The sequence below is a fragment of the Quercus robur genome, chromosome 3 (assembly GCF_932294415.1).
Source record: "Quercus robur chromosome 3, dhQueRobu3.1, whole genome shotgun sequence".
In the NCBI taxonomy this organism is placed as follows: Eukaryota; Viridiplantae; Streptophyta; class Magnoliopsida; order Fagales; family Fagaceae; genus Quercus; species Quercus robur.
Window position 1 is genome coordinate 45,661,646 of NC_065536.1, and position 19,040 is coordinate 45,680,685.

Below are 19,040 nucleotides of genomic sequence, written 5' to 3' on the forward strand. Positions count from 1 at the left end.
TACGGAAGGCTAACGGGACTAACTTCAAGTAGGCAAATTATAAAGTTTTAAACTATGAGTAGACAAAGTGAAAATGGGCTATATCATAGGTGGATTTACTGTAATTATATATATAAAAAAAAAAAAAAACTCAACCTGTAAACCATAAAAAAAACTTATCCAAAACTTTAGAATCGATAAGGTTTGTTGGGTTGGTGAATTCAATGCATATCCCTATTCCCTACATCTTCTTACTTACCAAACAAGTAAAGAATAAAAAAAAATCATCCAAAGCCGAAAGGGTAGCAACTAGCAAATAATTAGCAATAGCATAGTCCGACTCTGACGCCACCCTTTCTCTTCTTCCCGCTGCTCTCGGCTCTTTTAAACATTGCCTTTTACTGTCCATCCACGTCTCGTATTTATGTATGGACTGACTATAATCAAAACCCTACCCTACCACACACTCCTTCTCTTCACCGCACTCTTTCTCCTCTCTCTCTCTCTCTCTCTCGCTTTAAACGCTAATCTTCAGCTACCAAAATCAAACAACGGCCCCCACCCCCCATATCAAAACTCCAATTTCCCGCAGCTCAAGAATTTTCAACTTTTTTCCCTGCTGATTCCCAAAATTGATGCCGACTTCTGTCTCTTACATGCAACTTTTTTATTTTTGTGTGTGGAGATTTCTGATTGTGCACGCATAATTTAGAGAGTGGAGCAGGTAACACTGATTCTTTCCTGGGTTTTGTTTTGTTTTTTTGTTTTTCCTTTAGTTCATGATCTGAGCACAATTTCGCAATTGTGGAAAATCATATTTTTTGTGTCCTATTGTTTTAATCGTAATTGAGAATTATTACAAATAGCTAGCTGTTTTGTAAATCTCTATGGATTTGGAGTAGCATGTTTACAAATTTCTTTCTTTCTTTCTTTTTCTCTTTTTAATGTCTGTGATGAAATTGAACCTTCTTTATTTTCTTTGAAGTTGAAAATTGAGCCAATGCTTATTTGTGAAATTTCTTGCTCACAAATTTGTTGTCTATTGATGTTAAAGATCTCGTTTGGCCCAGAGATATTTTGAAATCGAAACGAAAAACATGTTAACAGGGTCTTGTTTTTGAACATATTTAAGTAATTGGTGTTTTCTGAATGCAGGTTGTGGTAATTGTCTATAGTCAATGGCTATATTAGAGGATTCCGGTGCTGGCCCCTTGTGCACATGCAATCAAAGTAAAGTGCTAGCCGATGGCGATGATAAGAAGAATGTTGCTCGATGTATTAAAAAGATTGAACCAAGGACTCCCGTGCAAGGGAGCCCGCGATCGAAGAGCTCACAAGGACGGGTTAATTCAAGGCTTAAAGAGAAATCCGATGATAAAAAGCCTTCCAATGGGAGTAAGAGAAAGAGGTTATCAGATGATACTAAAGTGCTTTTGGTGGAAGACATTGGATGTAGAAGTGATCTCGAGATGGGGTGTAACAATGGCCATGCTCGAGTCAATGATTCTGTAATGGTGAAAGAGACACTAAGGGTTTTCACTACATTTTACCTTCGCTTTGTTCAGGTGATTAAATAATGTCCGTGTGTGTGTTATTTACGTATCTATGCATTTTACTTGTAGTAGACAAGTTGCCTTTAGATGAGTTAAAAATGCTTTTATTTCCATTAAAACTTTCTATCATTAAACAAATCTCTTTAATGCTAGCTTGCTACCATGCGAATCAAATTAAGGAAAAAAGGGAAAGTTTAGAAAAAGGGACATGTCTTCAATAGTTTAGGATCGATAAAATTACAGAAGAAACAACGCTTTTATAGGAAACGTAGTATTAGCTTCATAAATGCCCATTGTGCAATTATACAAGTAAAACAAATGATGTCGGTACTTTAACATGCCGCAGTTGTTAGTTATTGTTTTTGGTCTTCTGCATTAACTTCTTACTTACATTATTCAGAACTAAATGTTTTTACCATTTGAAGATAGATCATACCAAGTTGCCTTTTGTATCAGTAAGGCTTAATAATCCCTTTGGGCACACATAATGTAATAACTGTGAAAAATTACTACTTTGTAGGGGATTTAGTATTATAGTGCATATATTTATGTTAAATTTTATAATAACATTCTTTGATGTGATATGTTTTGGTATTTAAATGTTTGTCTTTTGACTACAACAACAACAACAACCACCCAGCCTTAGTCCAAATTTTTTGGGATTGGCTATGGATCCTCAACAAATTAGTTAGGGTTGGCTTCATGTATTCTTTGTAAGATGTTTTTCTTTTGACTAATTTACAATATAAATCCTTTGAAATTGAAACAATTAAGAATCCTGTAGTGACCCAAATATCTTTTAAATTTTTTTTTAATATTTTCCTCGATTCGATTAGTCTGGAATAGATAAGTTTTGAGTTCTTACCTTTTTCTACTCTAATGATTATAGTAATTGATCTTTTCCTTAGCTTGATTATGCATGTGGATAGATGAGTAGAGATGCAAGAAGGCTAAAGGCTATTCGGCTATATCTGCAAATTTATAATACTTGTGTGCAGGGCTATGCTTTGGCTGCTTAAATAATTTGAGCAATAATCTCTTTTTACATAGCCTGTCTATGCTTGTGCACAGGAAGAGGAGAAGAGATGCCTTAAGCCTAAGGATGATGTGCACTTTTCTAATGGTTCAGAAAATAATGTGAGAATCCTGAACTTTAACTTCTTTTTTTTTTCCCCTTACTTTTTATTGGTTGTTTTTATTAAAGTTTTGGTCAATTTTCTTAGAAGTTATAGTTTTTTGCAATCCCTTTTGCTCTCTTTCACTTTTAATTCTTAATTTTACTTCATTTATTGGCAGTTTTGGAGAAACTACAGAATTGATGTTGAATTTTTTCAGTCTGTTACACTAGGTTTTAGTTCTTCTTCATTTATGTATGTGGTATGAGGCCTTAAATTTCAATAGGCTAGCCATCTGTGAATGTCATCTTTATACACAAAATACTTGTCAGTCTGTTACACAAGGCTTTGGTTGCACTACTTTGTTTGTGTACATGGGTTGAACCTTTTAATGTGAATAGGCTAGCCACCCTATTGATCCATCTGTTTCAATTTTATCATCATGTGAGATATACTTTGTTGTTAGCGTTTATATGATTGCCAAAATTTCTAATTGAATAAATATATAAATTTGTAATTACACGCACCCATTATTTTGCATCCCTTCTTGGATTCAAGGTTTTCTATAGTAATTGTGCTGCTTTAATTGTTCTTTATAATCTTCAAATTTCCATGCTAGTTCTTTTCAAGTGGCCAATTCATGCTTTCAAAATCAGATGGTGTCTGTGGCTGTACAATAAATTAATTAAGGATCAGTATATTTCTAGTGATGCTGTTCCAAAGACATATTAGAGCAGTAGATGTTGAAGTGCCTTTAAAATCAGGACTAAAACTTTATCTTGGTGATTATTGATCTTAATGGTTTTTTACATTAGTGCTACAATGTTTGCAGAATGGGAATGCATATGATGATCATGCAAAGAGTCTTACCAAGCGACCTGATCTGAAGGCTATTTCTGAGGCAAGTTGCTGGCTTATGTGTTACACATATATTACTTGTACACTATGCATTGCATGGTAGAAAGTTTTCAGCCTCAGTCCCAGTGGCTTTAATTGGTCTTATTGCTAATGGTTTGATGCATAGTAACCATAGTTTAAAAATCAGGATAATGCTGAAATCATATCAGGTTATAAATATTGTTATCAGGCAGAGGAGCATTTTGAACTTGCAAATAATGATAGTATGATATGCCTAGATTCATGTTTCTTTTGGTGCATGTGTGCACAGTTTTTTTTTTTTTTGTTGGTGCATGTTACAAAGACACCCAGTGGGTTTTGAAGTGATGACCTTAGCCTCCACCAATAATTCTTATTGGTGGAGGACCCATTTGGTGGGTACACATGCATTTTGATATTGGTGATGTTTGAAAATTAATGTAGAGAAGAAAAGGGAAAATTTTATTTGTTAATGTTTGCATGCATAAGACACAAGCATGCTCCTTACATTTTATTGTGTCTTGTAACATTATTAGGATTTTTTATGTATGATATTGCATAATAGTAAATATAATGCCATGAAATTTTGTTTCGCATGTGGACACACTCATATTGATCAATTTTTACATATCTTTATTTTAATACTAGGTTAATGTTTCATATTAGTAAATTATTGCTATAAAAATAAAATTGAAGCTGGCTAATAACTTTGATTTCTTTCCTATATGTGAACATTTATGGTAACTTTGATTTACTGCAGTGTAGAGTAACTCTGATCTATTTTGTCACTCCATTTCCTTACGTTTGCTCTGTGAATTATGGCAGATGGTGAGGTCAAATAAAATTTTGTACCGCAAAAAAATAGGTCATCTGCCAGGTTCGTGAAATCAGTTGTCTGTTGGGGTGTAGATATTTGCTATCTGGTCTTTTATGAATTACATTAATAGTTTAATGGCTTCTCGAAGCATTTTAAAACCATTTTATTATTACTTTTCACAATGCAGGCATTAAGGTTGGGCAACAATTCCTTTCACGGGCTGAAATGGTGGCTGTAGGTCTTCATGGAGACTGGTTGAATGGAATTGATTATATTGGAGAAACTTGCAAAATGGTAGTGTATCTACATTTAATTAAGAATTCTGTGGGAATTGGTTAGTAAAGTGCGTATACAACAATAAGTTAATGGCATCCAAGTATATGGTTTAGTGATAAGGTTTCTAAGCATATATATATATATATATATATAAAGTTAAATTGCATTGACTCAGAACTGGGATTTTCAGTATCTTTGAAACTTTATGTAAAATTGGTGAGGATTTGCGTGCATGGGATGCTAAGGGAATACAATGTCCTGCCAAGATCACGATGATAGGTGAAAAGGCCTTGGTTCCTCTTTTATTTGGTCAGGTTATGAAATTTTGTTGTTTTTGAATACCAGTTATCTTTATAGTGAAGGATAACTCCAAACTATCTTGTTAAAAATCGAAAGTAGGTAGATTAGTATATTACAAACTTTAAGGGACTAATAATCCATATTACAAAACCATGGTGTTCAGTGGCTTTCATGATTGTTTACTGATTGTTTCTCTTTAAATGTTGGTGGAATGCGCTGTGAGTTTATAGGTTTATTTTTTGTTTAATTATCTCTTGGATTATTGCAGGAAGAGTACAGGAAGTTTACCTTGCCCGTTGCAGTTTCAATCATCTTGTCTGGCCAATATGAAGATGATGTTGACAATTCGGAAGTTGTGTACACAGGTCAAGGTGGGAATGGCTTACTTGGAAATAAACATCAAATTAAGTATCAAGTTATGTGTCGTGGTAATTTGGTTCTTAAGGTGTGTAATATGGAAATATGGTTTATACTTTTGATTTATTTATTTATTCATGTTATTTTTATCTGATTACATGGGTTTTTCCTCTTTAAGTTGGTGGAATTTGTTCTTCAGACACTTAAACAGAAAATTTTGTGTCCTAAAGGGAAAGTAATCTTAAATAGGTTCATTCTTGTTCAGGTACTTCTAAGTACATGCATGAATTCAAAGACACTCTCCTCATGAATGTTTGCATGTAGTATATTTCTTTAGTATTTGTTCACATGTCATGTAAGGAATTTTGAATTTTGCCTCACTAAATTAGCTAGTAAAAATTACATCGCATACTAAGATATAACATTAAATATTTCCAAAAATGTTCTTGAAATTTCTTTTTTAACTAATATGGTTGTTTTAGGTCTTAACTTTCCGAATGTATCTAGAATGAGTGGAGTATTGAAATATCTAAAAAAAAATATTAAGATAGGGCGACTCGTTATCTTCTTTGTTATCTTGAGGAGGATGTTGAAGAGAACTGAGGAGGGAAGATTTATTTAGGGGTGTCAGGGTGGGCTTTAGTCTGTTGTTGGTTTGTGTGTTTGTCATTTATTGTTTGCTTATGATACAATCTTATCCTGTGATGCTAATTCCAAGCAAATTCTTTATACTTGAAAATGGTGTTGACTTGTTTTGAAGCTGACAGGCCTTAAGGTTAACCTAGGTAAGAGTGAGATGGTTCCTGTTGGTGAGGTTCAAAAAATGTTAGTACTTGCAGGTATCTCTGCTATAAGATTGGGTATTTGTCGATGACTTACCTTGGTATGCCTTTGGGGGCTTCCTTCGAGGAAAGTCAGTTTGGAATCCTATTATAGAGAAAGAGAAGATGGAGCACACATTATCAGGTTGGAAGAAACTCTATTTGTCACAAGGGGCAAGTTTAATGTTAATGAAGAGTACACTATTGAGGCTACCTACTTATTATCTCTCACTGTTCACCATTTTTGTAAGTGTGGCAAACAAAATTGAGTAATTGTAGAGAAATTTTCTTTTCTTGGGGGTGGAGCATCATTTGGTGGGGTGGGTTGTAGTGTGCTTTCCTGTTGCTAACGGCAGATTGGGAGTTAGGAAGTTAGTAACCCTTTAACCAGGCACTTTTAGGTAAATTGTTATGGTGATTTGGAATTGAGGATATGCTGTTGTGGAGACTTGTAGTAGTTGTGAAATATGGAGAGGAGTGGGGAGATTGGTGCACAAAAAATGTTTATGGAAATCATGGTTGTGGCTTATGGAAAGGTATCAACGTGGGGAGGGAAGGGTTCCTACATTATATCCCTTTGAGGTAGGTGAGGGTAGCCAAGTTCAGTTTTGGCAAGATAGATGGTGTGGTGACCAACCGTTAAGTATGGCCATTCCTGACTTGTATGATTTTTCATTAGCTTGTGATGCTTTAGCTGATTCCTTATTGGGAGGACAAAATGACGGGGAACCAGGGAATTGGGATGTAAGTTTTGTGAGATTTTAATGACCAACGTCCTTCTTCAATCTTCTTACTCTAATATCCCTTATTGGGAGGGTAGAGATTGAGTCTGAAAGGAAACAGGGATTATGATGTTCACTCATTTTATGATGCCCTAAGTGGCCCTTGTGCTATGATTCTCCCTTGAAAGAGTATTTGGTGTGTTAAGGCTCCAAGCAGTCTTTGGATATTGGAACTTGGTTTTGTTATGTTTGATGTGGACTTTGTGGCAGGAACATAATCGTCGTACGTGTAGAATTTTCAGGGATACAATTGATAGAGCTGTTTGCTAGATCGCTGTTTGATTGGTCTTGACTGTGGGGGGGTTTAACAATAGTGACTCCATTCTTGAGTTTTTAGAACCATTATCTTTCTGTACATAACCTTTTATAATTCTTTAGACTTCTTTGTATCCACTTTCTCGTACACGAAGTAGTCTTGTTCAATAAAATACTTATTATACCTATCAAAAAATTAAAAAATTGTGATTGATTTGAACTTTTCCAAAAGTTCATGAAAGGAGAGAGCCTTAATTTTTCTTTCTAATACCTCAAGATACATTAGTAACCCTAGAAGTTTCTATTTGTGCTTATACGATTTTTTTTTTTGGGTCAAGAAGGCCTTTTCTTATCTTTCCTACTAAATAGGACTTATTTAAAATTTTAAGTTCCTAACAAAAAAGTTGTATAGAGGTTTTCTGATGTAGGATCTTTAGAAATTCGGCACTAAAATAGGATTTTTTATAAGATTTTGATGGGTTATTGAATAGGTTTTAATGTCTAAGGGCTTAGGTAAGCTTAAATAATTTAAAAGACTGGTTTTGAATGAATTTGATGGGCGTTGTTGCCAAAACAGCGACTAGAATTGAAAACTATGAAAAATAAATCCTAGGCAATCACACATAGGAAGGAGAAGGCAATCATAATACCCTCAAACTTATAATAAGCTGCTGGAATTTTATTGAATTCATTTAGGTGAATGTTATTTACTACAATTTATTGACTAAACAAATCCATTATTTAGGCTATTGTGAAACCTTTTCCTAGGAAGACGTACTCCTAATAACAAATAAAAATAATTAAGAACTAATTTTTGTTCTCTCTCTCTTTTTTTTTTTTTTTTTTGGGTGGGGTTGGGGGGGTGAAAAGAACGTTTCCTAAATGCCTAATTTTTATCTTCACTAATAGGCCAATTCCCATTGTACAAGGGTGTCCGTTTAGGTTTTAGGATCTATTAATGATATGCAGTTCTGATAAGTCTAATAGGTGTTGAGGTATTAAGCGACCATAGTTTAGTTGAAATCACACTTTTCCATCTGTAAAGTATTTTACTTCACTACCTATTTGGAAAGCCATGAATTGGCCAAAATAAGTTGAATTTTAAATTATTTTGGCAAATTCATATGTTTGGTATCAAATAAATCGAATTTGAATTCAAGTTATGTTTGAAACTTCAACTTGCCTACATGAATCACATGAATTAGAATGTGAATTTGTGAACCAAGGATCACATCGCAAAAATTATTGGTTTATAAATATACCCAAATGGCCAAACCAAATATTTAGGTTTAGCAGCGGGAATCTAGATTTGCCAATAACCCTAAAAGCAGTTTTTAATATTGTTACATTTAATGCTAACATGCTATGGAATAGTTCAACTTGAACTAAGTCAAATGTTATTAGAATGATATGAGTTGTGATCAATATGTTATTAGGTATTGTGGCTGCCAAATCCACATTTATTTAGTTGTAATAATATGTTTGTTTTGTGCGCAGATATGGGTAAGTTAACAAATCTTTCATAAAATCAAGCTTATAGTATGTGATTATTATCTTTTGCAGAACAACATGTATCAAGATTTACCTATTAGAGTGATTCGTGGACATAAATGTGCCGGCAGTTATACTCACAAAATTTACACATATGATGGCTTGTACAAGGTAGAACATGCTTTTGAATTTAATGTTTGTTTGTTATCATAGAATTATATAGGTATTTTGAAGTCCATGAAATTGATTTGTGTGAATTGAGAATTTTCATAAACTGTATGTTAGTTTTTGGATTTATGCCATGTTATTTTCTTCAATATTTTGTCCTTATATTTTGTTCCTCCAATTAAATTTCGATCAAGCTTCATGTTTAACAATAGCATTTTCCCACCAATATATCTATGTGCATGTAGTAGACATGTGGAGATTTCAGACATTATAAATGCATGCTTCAAATGGTTTTTATTGTTTGGAATCTGTGGGGATATATTTTGTTTCTCCTGATCAATTGGAATTTGGCAAATTTACAGATTTGATAATATTTTGTGATGGAGTTAATGGTTTGTTTGCTACCTTTTTTTGTTTTTGTTTTTTTTTGGGGGGGGGGGGGGGGTGTTCTACAAATTAACAATCATATTGCAACGTTTTTGTATATAATCTTCTTCTTTGTTTTTTTTTTTTTGCTATTATTTGACTACTTAATGTCCTTTGTTCATGAAGTAGTCTTTCTTCTTAAAATTTTCTTATTTATCGATATATATTATTTGAGACCAATTTGTAAAATAAAAGGCATTCATTAAAAACTTAAGTGATATTTTAACATAAGAAACCCACAAAAAGGTGACATAATCATTCTATTGTGTTTATCTACTAGAATTCTTTACATGAAAAGTGCCCCTTTCAATTTTTTTGAAGTTGAAATTCCACTTGTGAATGAAAAGATTTTTTATAATTAGATAAATACCACGTCCAACTTAACTAAATTTCTGTTATTTGGTTAATGCAGACTCATAAAAAGACCATGAACATGTATTGCTTGAAGGTTGAAACTTTTGAATTTGACTAGAAAACAATATCAGACTCTAAGATTTATTATGTAATTATCTTCATACATTATTGTTTATACACAAATTTTAATTAGAGATCCTATTGGCATATTTGATAACTTCTGAAAGATAACAATAAAGTCCCTTTTTTTCCCCTTAAATTATAACTACTTTCTTTATTTTTCCTCCTACTATATATGTTTTTTCTTTTATAACCTTTTAAACCATAATAGACATGGATAAAATATGTTTCTTTCCTTTTTGTTTTTAATGAAATAAATAATTTATGTTAAAAAAAAAAATTAAACTCTTCTTTCTTTATTTTTCCCTCATATATATATATATATATATATTTTTTTTTTTTTTTCTTTTTATAACTTTTAAACCATAATAGACATAATAAAGTATGTTTCTTTCCATTTTTTTAAAATAAAAATTGACATATAGCATAAATAATATTTTATTAATTTTAACAAGAACAAATTCTCACCAAAAAAAAAAAAGAAAAAAAGAAAAAAAAAAGCATTCAAGTATATTATTAGGTTTTTTTTTTTTTGGGTGCAGTGATGAGGGTTAATTGACCCCCCTGGCTCTGCCTATGCAGTGCCTGACTTACCGTTGACTACACTGATATTGCCATATGCAAGATCAATCCTTCTTGAACAACCGAAAATTTGATAATATTTTTGTTATGACAATCACATTGGCACCCTATTACTCATGGCTACTTATTGGACAAACTTCGTAGTAGATAAAGTATAGAATAAGAATATAGTTTTGAAGATATATTATAATGCCTTCTTTCTGAATGGATAAATTAGGACACATGGATGATAAACAAAACTTAACTTGCTGATATTGTATTTTGACAAATCTATTTTTAGCTCTTAATAAAAATATCAAGACTTTATCAATCTTGATAACGCAATGCCTCTCTCTCTTTCTGTGTGTGTGCACATGGGTCAGTGTATATACGAAATAGTAAAACCATATCTTTTTCAAAATCAATGTATTACTTGTATTATGTTGTAGTGGTATCTTTTTTTCATATCCATATCTGCATTTGTTTCCGTATTAGGTACTGTTGAAACTTAGGGCTCATTTCGTTATGATCTTAGATTCTGAAAATAACATTTGATTTTGTAATTTATCAAAAAAATTTCTTTCAGTATTTCTTCTGTTGAAAGCATCGTTTTTGGTTTTCTACATTCATCTTCTTTTAGCTGGTGCTCTATTGGAGTAATTAAGGATTTATATGAGTGGGTTGGAAAATTAAAAACTTTTAAGGCTTTCTTCTCTTCTGATTCAAGTGCTTTTGTTTAAAAGAAATCCTGATCTGTCATTTTTTTTCCTTTTCCTAATATTATGCTGTGACTATTTTTCTTAAATTCTTCTTTGTTCTTGTAGTCTTAAATATCATTAAGGATCTTATAACAATTTTTTATTTTTAAAGGAATAATAGGTCATGTGATTATATTTTGTTAAAAAAATATTTCATTTGATAATTATATCCTTGTGAAGTTCTTAGGTTGACCACAAGTCTAATATGTGTTGTCTCTTTTTCACTATCTGGCAGGTTGATCATTGTTGGAATGAGAGAAGTGCTTTTGGATTTAATGTTTTTAAGTATCGTTTACGGCAAATTGAAGGACAGCCCAAATTGGTCACAAATCAGGCAAACAATCCTTCCTCTTTTTTTTTTCCCCAGGAATTTTTTGTGTAGCACTCACAACCTATGTTGGAAATTGGCTTGAATGATACAAGATATATTTGTAAGCACTTTGATATATTGCTATGGGATTGCTCTCCTTTCCACGTCTTAGAAGTTTTAAGATTTGTTAAATTCTAGATTGTAATGTTTTAGGAGGAGCTTGATACACTTCCTGTTATTTGAGAATTTTCTCCTTATATTAATTATTAATAATGATTTCTTTATTTATCCAAAAAAAAAGAAAAAAGAATGTAATTGGGAGGAAACTTGATAACTTGTCTTATCCAAAAAAAAAAAAAAAAAAAAAAAAAAAATTTATTTGCAAACTATTGAGTGCAATGGCCTGCCTTACAAGGGATCTAATATATTTTCATTATGCATTGTTTTCTTGTTTCTGTAATGGATTTCATACATTTATAGATTTATCTAGTATTGCTGTAGATTTTGTTGAACCCTTGTTGTATCCATATCTGGATTCAAAATAATTATTTCTGTTAGCATGTGCCATGTGATGCGGTAAGTACAAGGTTATATTTTTCAAGTCTATTATATTTTACTATAGCTATTAGTATATAATTTGGTTTATTATTATTTTTATTTAAATTCCTATAGTCAAGGTTATTTTTGTAATTCAATATTTGGGATTCCCTTAGTCATTTAGAATTAAATTTCCCAAGTCAATCAAAATTAGAATTAGGTTTTCCTATGTCAATTAGAATTATGTAGTCTATATAAGCAAAGTATTGTGCTTCTATTGAGATGGATTATTTTGATGATGAATGAAATTTCTCTTGAAATTGTCTCAATGGTGTGGTGTTGACTCTAACCAACTATAGGTTGCTGACTCCTAGATGTTTTCTCTTGCTTGACCTATCTTTCTTTTTTTTTTTTTTTTTTTTTTTCTTGTTCTTCAATTTTCATGTTGTATTGTTTTGGTTTTGTCCTAAGTGGCTAAGTCATCATGTCTCATCTTAGCTGGTGCAACATAGAGTTATTCTCTAGTACTTGATTGACAAAACTTTTGTACTTTTCTTTTTTTGACTCTTCTTTTGGGTGCTTTCCAGTTGTAGCTTGCATTTTTCTTTTGGATGGTTTCTAGGCTGAATATAAGTCATATTTTTATACATGATTTTGCTTTTCTGGTCTTTGCACTGATTACACAGACCTCTTTCTTGCTCATAGTACTATTCTTACATTAAGTTTAATTTCTTAAGTCAGGTAGATTTTGCTCGGCAGCTAGTCTCTAAAGGTTGTTCTGAATTAAATGGGTATGAATTCTGTAAGCTGCCACATTAATGAACAAATACTTCCTGTCTACTAGAGTTATGCCCTTTTGTTATTTGATAGGAAAGAAAAAGGAAATAAACACTAATGAAAAATATTTTTGTATTTCATAAGCATAACTTGTGTCAGTTATTTTTCTAGATTGGTGTGTAAGGATATCTCCGGCGGTCAAGAAAATATACGTATTCCTGCTACAAATGTATGCGATGTTCTACCTGTTGCACCTTCAGGTAATTGTTTAGTATCAATTTATATTTAATTACAATGGAGAATTTGATGAAGAAAAATGCAAATTATGTGCAATTATATATTTCTTCATAAACTTCACTCCACTATAATGTCATTATTTGCAGTTTGTGTTCCTTGAATGGCATATGACAATACAATTTATTCTTATCCTTAAGGTTTCCCTTCTGTTATTGAAACGTGTTTGATTTCTTCTTCTTTTTCTTATTTTTAATTTTTTAATTTTTAAAATTTTTTTGGGTTGACTTTGCTGGTAGATAGGGCTGGTTCAATATATTTTGAGGCCAAAGGCAATAAATTTTCATAGCTTTTTAATATTTAAATAAGTATTATTTTATATGTATATATATATAATTTTTTTTTTTGAGGGTTTATAAACCATTCTTGTTTTTTGAGATGCAAACATTCTAATTAAGTTTTTGTATTAAGGTATTATTAACATACCTTTTACACCTCATAAAAAAAAAAAAAAAACCTTATACAAGTTAGGAAAATTGATTGTCAATCATTATTCGGTATACTTATAACAATTTTTTTTTGAAAACACTTATAACAAATATTTTGGTAAAACATTTTAGGGTTTCAATTGGGTTGGATTTGTATTGGCAAAACCCGCCTATATTTTTTTATTTTAAAAAAAAATCAACTTTCATTCTACAATTTTGGGGGCCACCTTTTTAATTTTTTGGGACAAGCAGGGCCTTAGGCCTAGAGCCAGCCTTGCTGGTAGATTATTCGTAGTATATTTATTAAGGATGCCAGTACTGCTGACATGGTTTTGGAATTGTAGGTTTTAAATATATCAAGTCTAATCGAGTTGCAAAAAATGTAATTATCCCCCCAAATGCTCCTGGATGCAATTGCAAAGGAAAATGTACTAATGCTGAGAAGTGTTCTTGTGCTCGACTAAATGGCAATGACTTCCCGTACGTGCACCATGATGGTGGCAGGTGAAGTTTGAATTTTTTGTTTGATGATGTTAGAGTTATTTTGTGGTGAGGGACTAATCAATTTTAGCCCCAAACCTATTTTCTTATACCCTTTTTCTGCTCACTCTCTCCATCCTTTGCATCTAACCGTAATCTTCCACATTTTACAACTCAACTGATGGTGTTGACATAATGCTAATCATGGAAAATATATAGTTTAAATTAGAGAATGGCTCAAAGGGATGTGGATGATGGTTGGTCAACAGAAATTGATTGTGTAGTAACATAGTACTGTACATGTATTATACAGTATATTACACAAATGCATGTATTTTTTTTTAACTCTGGTTTACCATATGAAACAAAGATACTTTAAATAATATACATTTAAAAAAAAAAATTAATTGTATAAAAAACTTGTTAAACATTCTCGTATTATTTTTGTACAAAAATGCTCTAATTTTTCTAATTATCAACATTATAATTGTTTATTGTGTTAAGATGTGTTATTATATTTGACAATATAACCATAAAAATTTAGTCAACAGTTTTCATATTTTTTTTTGTTTATCTGTTAAGATTTTATTTTTATTTTTATTTATAATTTGGATGATTAGATCTTAATGTGAGTGCGTGTATAATTTGTATATATGTATGTATGTATATTAAATTTTAAATTAACAATAATCAAATTGTTTTAAATTATAACACTATGAGAACATAAATTTTTTGCTTATTATATTGCTTGAAAACATGTCCAAAATTAAAAAAAAAAAAATACTTAATTAGTTGGTTTTTGATTATATTTTATAAAATTATCCTCAGGTAACATAAGTTTGTTACTAAATTGGAATATCATAAAAAAATTATTTAACATGATCGACATTATTTTTAGTCCCATAATTTTCATGTAAATCCATATTATACCCACACGTATATCTATTAATGCTTCTTTTTCTTTTTTTTTTCATTTCCTTTTTTTAATGCTGATTTTGTGAAACGTTTTTTAAAACTTCAAACAAATGAAAATGCGTACATTTTCTATACTATATATATTTTCTCATGTATATTACTAGCTATGCTTAGTCATTTATGTTAGATGTTACCCATGAAGCTTAATGTTATGCAGGTTTTATGTCTTTATGTTTTTATTTAGCTTGCTTTTTCAGCTAGTTGGAAAATACCCTGGAAGTTAGCATGTTGTTTGAATTTTTAAAGATTTATGTTTTCTGATTTATGTTTTCTGGTTTCTATTATGTTTACTTGTATTTTCTTGTCTTTGAAAGCTTGGTATCATGTTTCTGAGGTATCTTTTTGAGAATTGTTGGTCTTTATTCTCTGTGTGTGTGTGTTTTTCTTGAAAGATTTGTAATTTTGTTTGTTCTTTCCTTTTTCCCAGATTAGTTGAACCAAGGGACGTTGTGTTTGAATGTGGTCCAAGATGTGGCTGTGGACCTAGTTGCCTAAATCGTACATCTCAGCGGGGACTGAAGTACCAACTTGAGGTCATATAAGTAAAATCAAATAGTAATATAGTGTTTTCTGGTATATTGCTTATGTAACAGATGATAAATCATTTTTCTTTGAACAGGTCTATCGTACCAAGGATAAAGGCTGGGCTGTTAGGTCTAGAGACTTGATTCCTTCTGGTGCACCAGTTTGTGAATACATTGGATTTCTAAGGAAGAGTGATGAATTAGACAATGTCTCAGGGAATGACTATATATTTGACATTGATTGCTGGCAAACAATGAATGGGATAGGAGGGAGAGAGGTACGAATATAAAAATGCATGAATTCAAATTTGAGGCTGTGTGTCATCTGTACTGTTTTGTTAAGGTGCATTAAACTGCTTAAATATAGGAAGTATGCTACTTGCAAATTTTAATTCCCCCTGTTGCAGCAGCTTTATACTGCTTTGTTGTCTAGTGGGTGATAGACAAACTTTTGGTAAATTGTCTTTAATCTTTATACTTATAAGGGAAATAGTATAAGGTTGCTCTATAATTAAATAGAATGACAACAATTATTCTCTCTGTCTGTCTGTCTCTCTCTCTACTATTTCCCTTATATTTTCTTTCTTTAGCAAAAAAAAAAAAAAAAAAGGGAATAAATTGTTGCCAATTCTATATGATTATTAGCAATCTTATACAGACACCATGTAAGATCACTCTTAATGTAATTTCAAAATATTCCTCTGTTTTTTATTTTACCTTTTTTTTTTTTTTTAATATAAATTTTTTGCAGAGGCGATTACGGGATGTATCTATACCTTCAAGCAATCACGCTAAGGAAAGAAATGACCATATATCAGAAACTGGGCCTGAGTTTTGTATAGATGCGGGATTATATGGTAATGTTGCCAGATTTATTAATCATAGTTGTGAGCCTAACCTCTTTGTTCAGTGTGTTTTGAGTTCCCACCATGATGTGAGACTTGCGCGAGTGGTGTTATTTGCTGCAGATAACATTCTTCCTATGCAGGTAAAGCTTTGTTGAGCTTCATTTATACTTCCCCCTACCCCCATTCTTTTTTATTCCTCCAAAGCATAATGGAAGTGTGAATTCAGATAATTCCTGCTTTGATTTGCACGGACATTGAGGTTTGTGTTCAGTGTTTTCTTTCAGTAGTTTGAATGAAGCCCTTAAAATTTGATAAGGGATTGCAAATTGTATTAGCATCTGCTAGGAAGCACACTGTAACTATGGTGTTAACCAATATATATGAATACAATTACTGAAAGGTCAATCGCTCTAATAAGGTCTGTGATAATATCATAACTATAAACCTTTCATACATGAGGGTTACAACATTTTTTTCTTATGTTATCCTAATGCAATATCTACTTTGGATAGGATTTATTTGCATTTCTCTTGTATGCACTTGGATTCATGTTTTGTTAATAATACTCTTTGTATTCATAAAAAAGAATATACTTTGGAGAGGATTGATGAAGAGGCTTGCAAACATATGTAAAAGAAAAATGGGGGGCCTCCTTTTTGTGTGGCCAGTGATATTGTCCTTATTCGTAACAGACGCTATTTTTATATGCCATCAGTCAATAATCAATATGTCCGCCTCCAGAATTAATAGTATAACCTTTCTATAACTAATTCAGTAAAATATTATAGAAATATTAACAAAGTGTACTAATGAGGTAATGAATGATGAAATGTGTCTGAGTAGCAAGTTACCCATTCTGCTGGCATTAGTCTTGTTCACCATCACGTTATTTTGTCTGTTGTGCTAGATGTGGGTAATGGAAGTTTTGTTTTGGCTAGTATTCTTACTACACTGGTTTGTTTGTCCAGCTAATAATCTTTAGATATTACATATCTGGGACTGGATTTTGAACCCAACCCTTAGGTTGAACTTTTTCTTAAAAATATTTAGCTTTTAATAATCAGCTTCTTCTGTGGAATAATAACAGTGTTTAATGTTACAAGCAGGAGCTCACTTATGACTATGGATACGAACTTGATAGCGTTACTGGTCCTGATGGAAAAATAAAGGAATTGCCATGCTACTGTGGTACAGCTGACTGTCGGAAGCGTTTGTACTAGGCGGTTGAAGCTTCTGCATTGGATTCTTTCTTGTACTGGTTCCCCACTTCTGTAAGTAGTATCTGCAATTCAAGTGTGGATGTAAATTTCCTTACACTTTTTTTACTTCTATGTTATTTTATTTATTTATATTATTATTTATTTTATTTATTTTTGTGTTGGGAGTGTGCTGGCTGAAATTCATTTGTCTGATACGGGTCTCTTCTTTCATCTGAAAATTAAATAGTAGAATTGTATTGGTATTTTATTTTCTCACTTACATTACAGTTATTTGATGCCCTTATGGTAATTTAGTGGTTGTGAATGACATTGTAATTCTAGAAGAAAATTTGTATCATTCTATTCATTTTGGTTTTGATAGTGGCAAAATTATTGGTAATTATTTCTTTACCACTACCATATTATTTTGGATTTACTATTGATTTTGAGTAAGTAGGCTGCCTGGAGAAGTTATTGTATAGAGTGAGTCTAGAGATACTCCCAAGTACCCATCAAAATCCACAACATGCTTAAGTGACACTTTGTGATTGGTGCACCTAAATTGTTTTTTTTTTTTTTTTTTCAATAAGTACCTGTGGTAGTCCCCATGTATTAGTGTTGAAATCCAATCACAACTCCCTAGCATGTTGTGACATTGTGAAATTGTTTGTTTCCGATATTGAGTATTATTTTTCTTTGTGGAACAGGAAAATCCTACCAAAGATTTCTGTATATAATACCAGGCTCCTTAGTGTGGCATTTTTTGGCTGAATGATGCTACCTTTTTAAAGGAGACAAACACAGTCACATAAGGATGGGCTCCCATCTCCTTTGCCGCGGCCCTGGAATACAGAGAGCACCAAGAAAATGGGGATCCTTCCATAAATAAATTAAAAAAAAAAGAAAAAAAAGCGTAATTGGCCAAAGGATGTGCAAGAAATTAGGCTTCCCCCTAATGTTAGTATTTTAAATTTTAATTGGCTGATATCTGTGACGGTGTATTTAGATTAAAAGATGCAAATTCCTTGTTGAAAAAAAAAAAAAAAAAAATATATATATATATATATATAAATAAAGGCCGTGATTATTTTGAAAATTTCCAACTTGAAGAAGCTTGCTCAAGCAAGCTCTTCTGGGGGATAAAAATTTAGGGTACATTTGGTACACCAAATGAGGATTACAACATGAATTGTAATCTTTTAGGAAATATTTTACTTAAACAATTATATTTCTATAATAATAATATTTTTAAAATTTGTGAGAGAGAGATTTTTTATGATTCTTATTTTTATAATTGTTACGTGTATATAGAAATTTTGCTTATTTAAAAATATATTAATTTTAGAAATTATTGCACTACTAAAAAATAGCCATTAAAACCCAGAGAGAAATAAGTTTTGAAGAATATCCATGCATAAGGAATGATTATTTCTTGTAATAAAAATATTACCAAACTAAAGAATAATTAAATTATAGGAATAATTATGACATTAATATTAAAAAAAAAATGACATTATAGAGTCTATTATAGTCTACTAAACATGTCCTTACTGTTTACTCTATCTTGCTTGAAACGTTGCTACGGGATTGCTCAAGCATTGAGACTTGCTTGAGCAACTCATTAAAGTCTACTGTAAACTCATATTACCTTGTGGTGGC

At 31.6% G+C, this 19,040-nt stretch overlaps 1 protein-coding gene across 2 annotated transcripts; it reads left to right on the forward strand.

Moving 5' to 3' along the window:
• Positions 1-257: 257 nt before the first annotated feature.
• Positions 258-18,292, forward strand: LOC126718067 (histone-lysine N-methyltransferase, H3 lysine-9 specific SUVH4-like). Of its 2 annotated transcripts, none has more exons than XM_050420120.1 (17): positions 258-703; positions 1,135-1,544; positions 2,583-2,669; positions 3,480-3,548; positions 4,349-4,400; positions 4,528-4,634; positions 5,185-5,361; positions 8,695-8,793; positions 11,245-11,343; positions 12,598-12,647; positions 12,805-12,893; positions 13,700-13,859; positions 15,238-15,343; positions 15,430-15,612; positions 16,086-16,322; positions 17,289-17,453; positions 18,089-18,292. In XM_050420120.1, exons 2-16 carry the CDS (start codon positions 1,158-1,160, stop codon positions 17,400-17,402), a joined length of 2,016 nt encoding a protein of 671 aa, XP_050276077.1. In that variant the 5' UTR covers positions 258-703; positions 1,135-1,157; the 3' UTR covers positions 17,403-17,453; positions 18,089-18,292. The 2 variants fall into 2 exon arrangements, with proteins under 2 accessions (XP_050276077.1, XP_050276078.1); XM_050420121.1 differs by having other exon boundaries at positions 259-703; positions 2,604-2,669.
• The last annotated feature ends 748 nt before the right edge of the window (positions 18,293-19,040 follow it).

Coding starts and splice junctions, on each gene's coding strand:
- LOC126718067 (XM_050420120.1), top strand. CDS start 1,158: ATGGCTATATTAGAGGATTCCGGTGCTGGCCCCTTGTGCACATGCAAT. Junction 11,344..12,597: donor CCAAATTGGTCACAAATCAG/GCAAACAATCCT, acceptor TTCTTAAGTCAG/GTAGATTTTGCTCGGCAGCT. Junction 12,648..12,804: donor GGTTGTTCTGAATTAAATGG/GTATGAATTCTG, acceptor TTATTTTTCTAG/ATTGGTGTGTAAGGATATCT.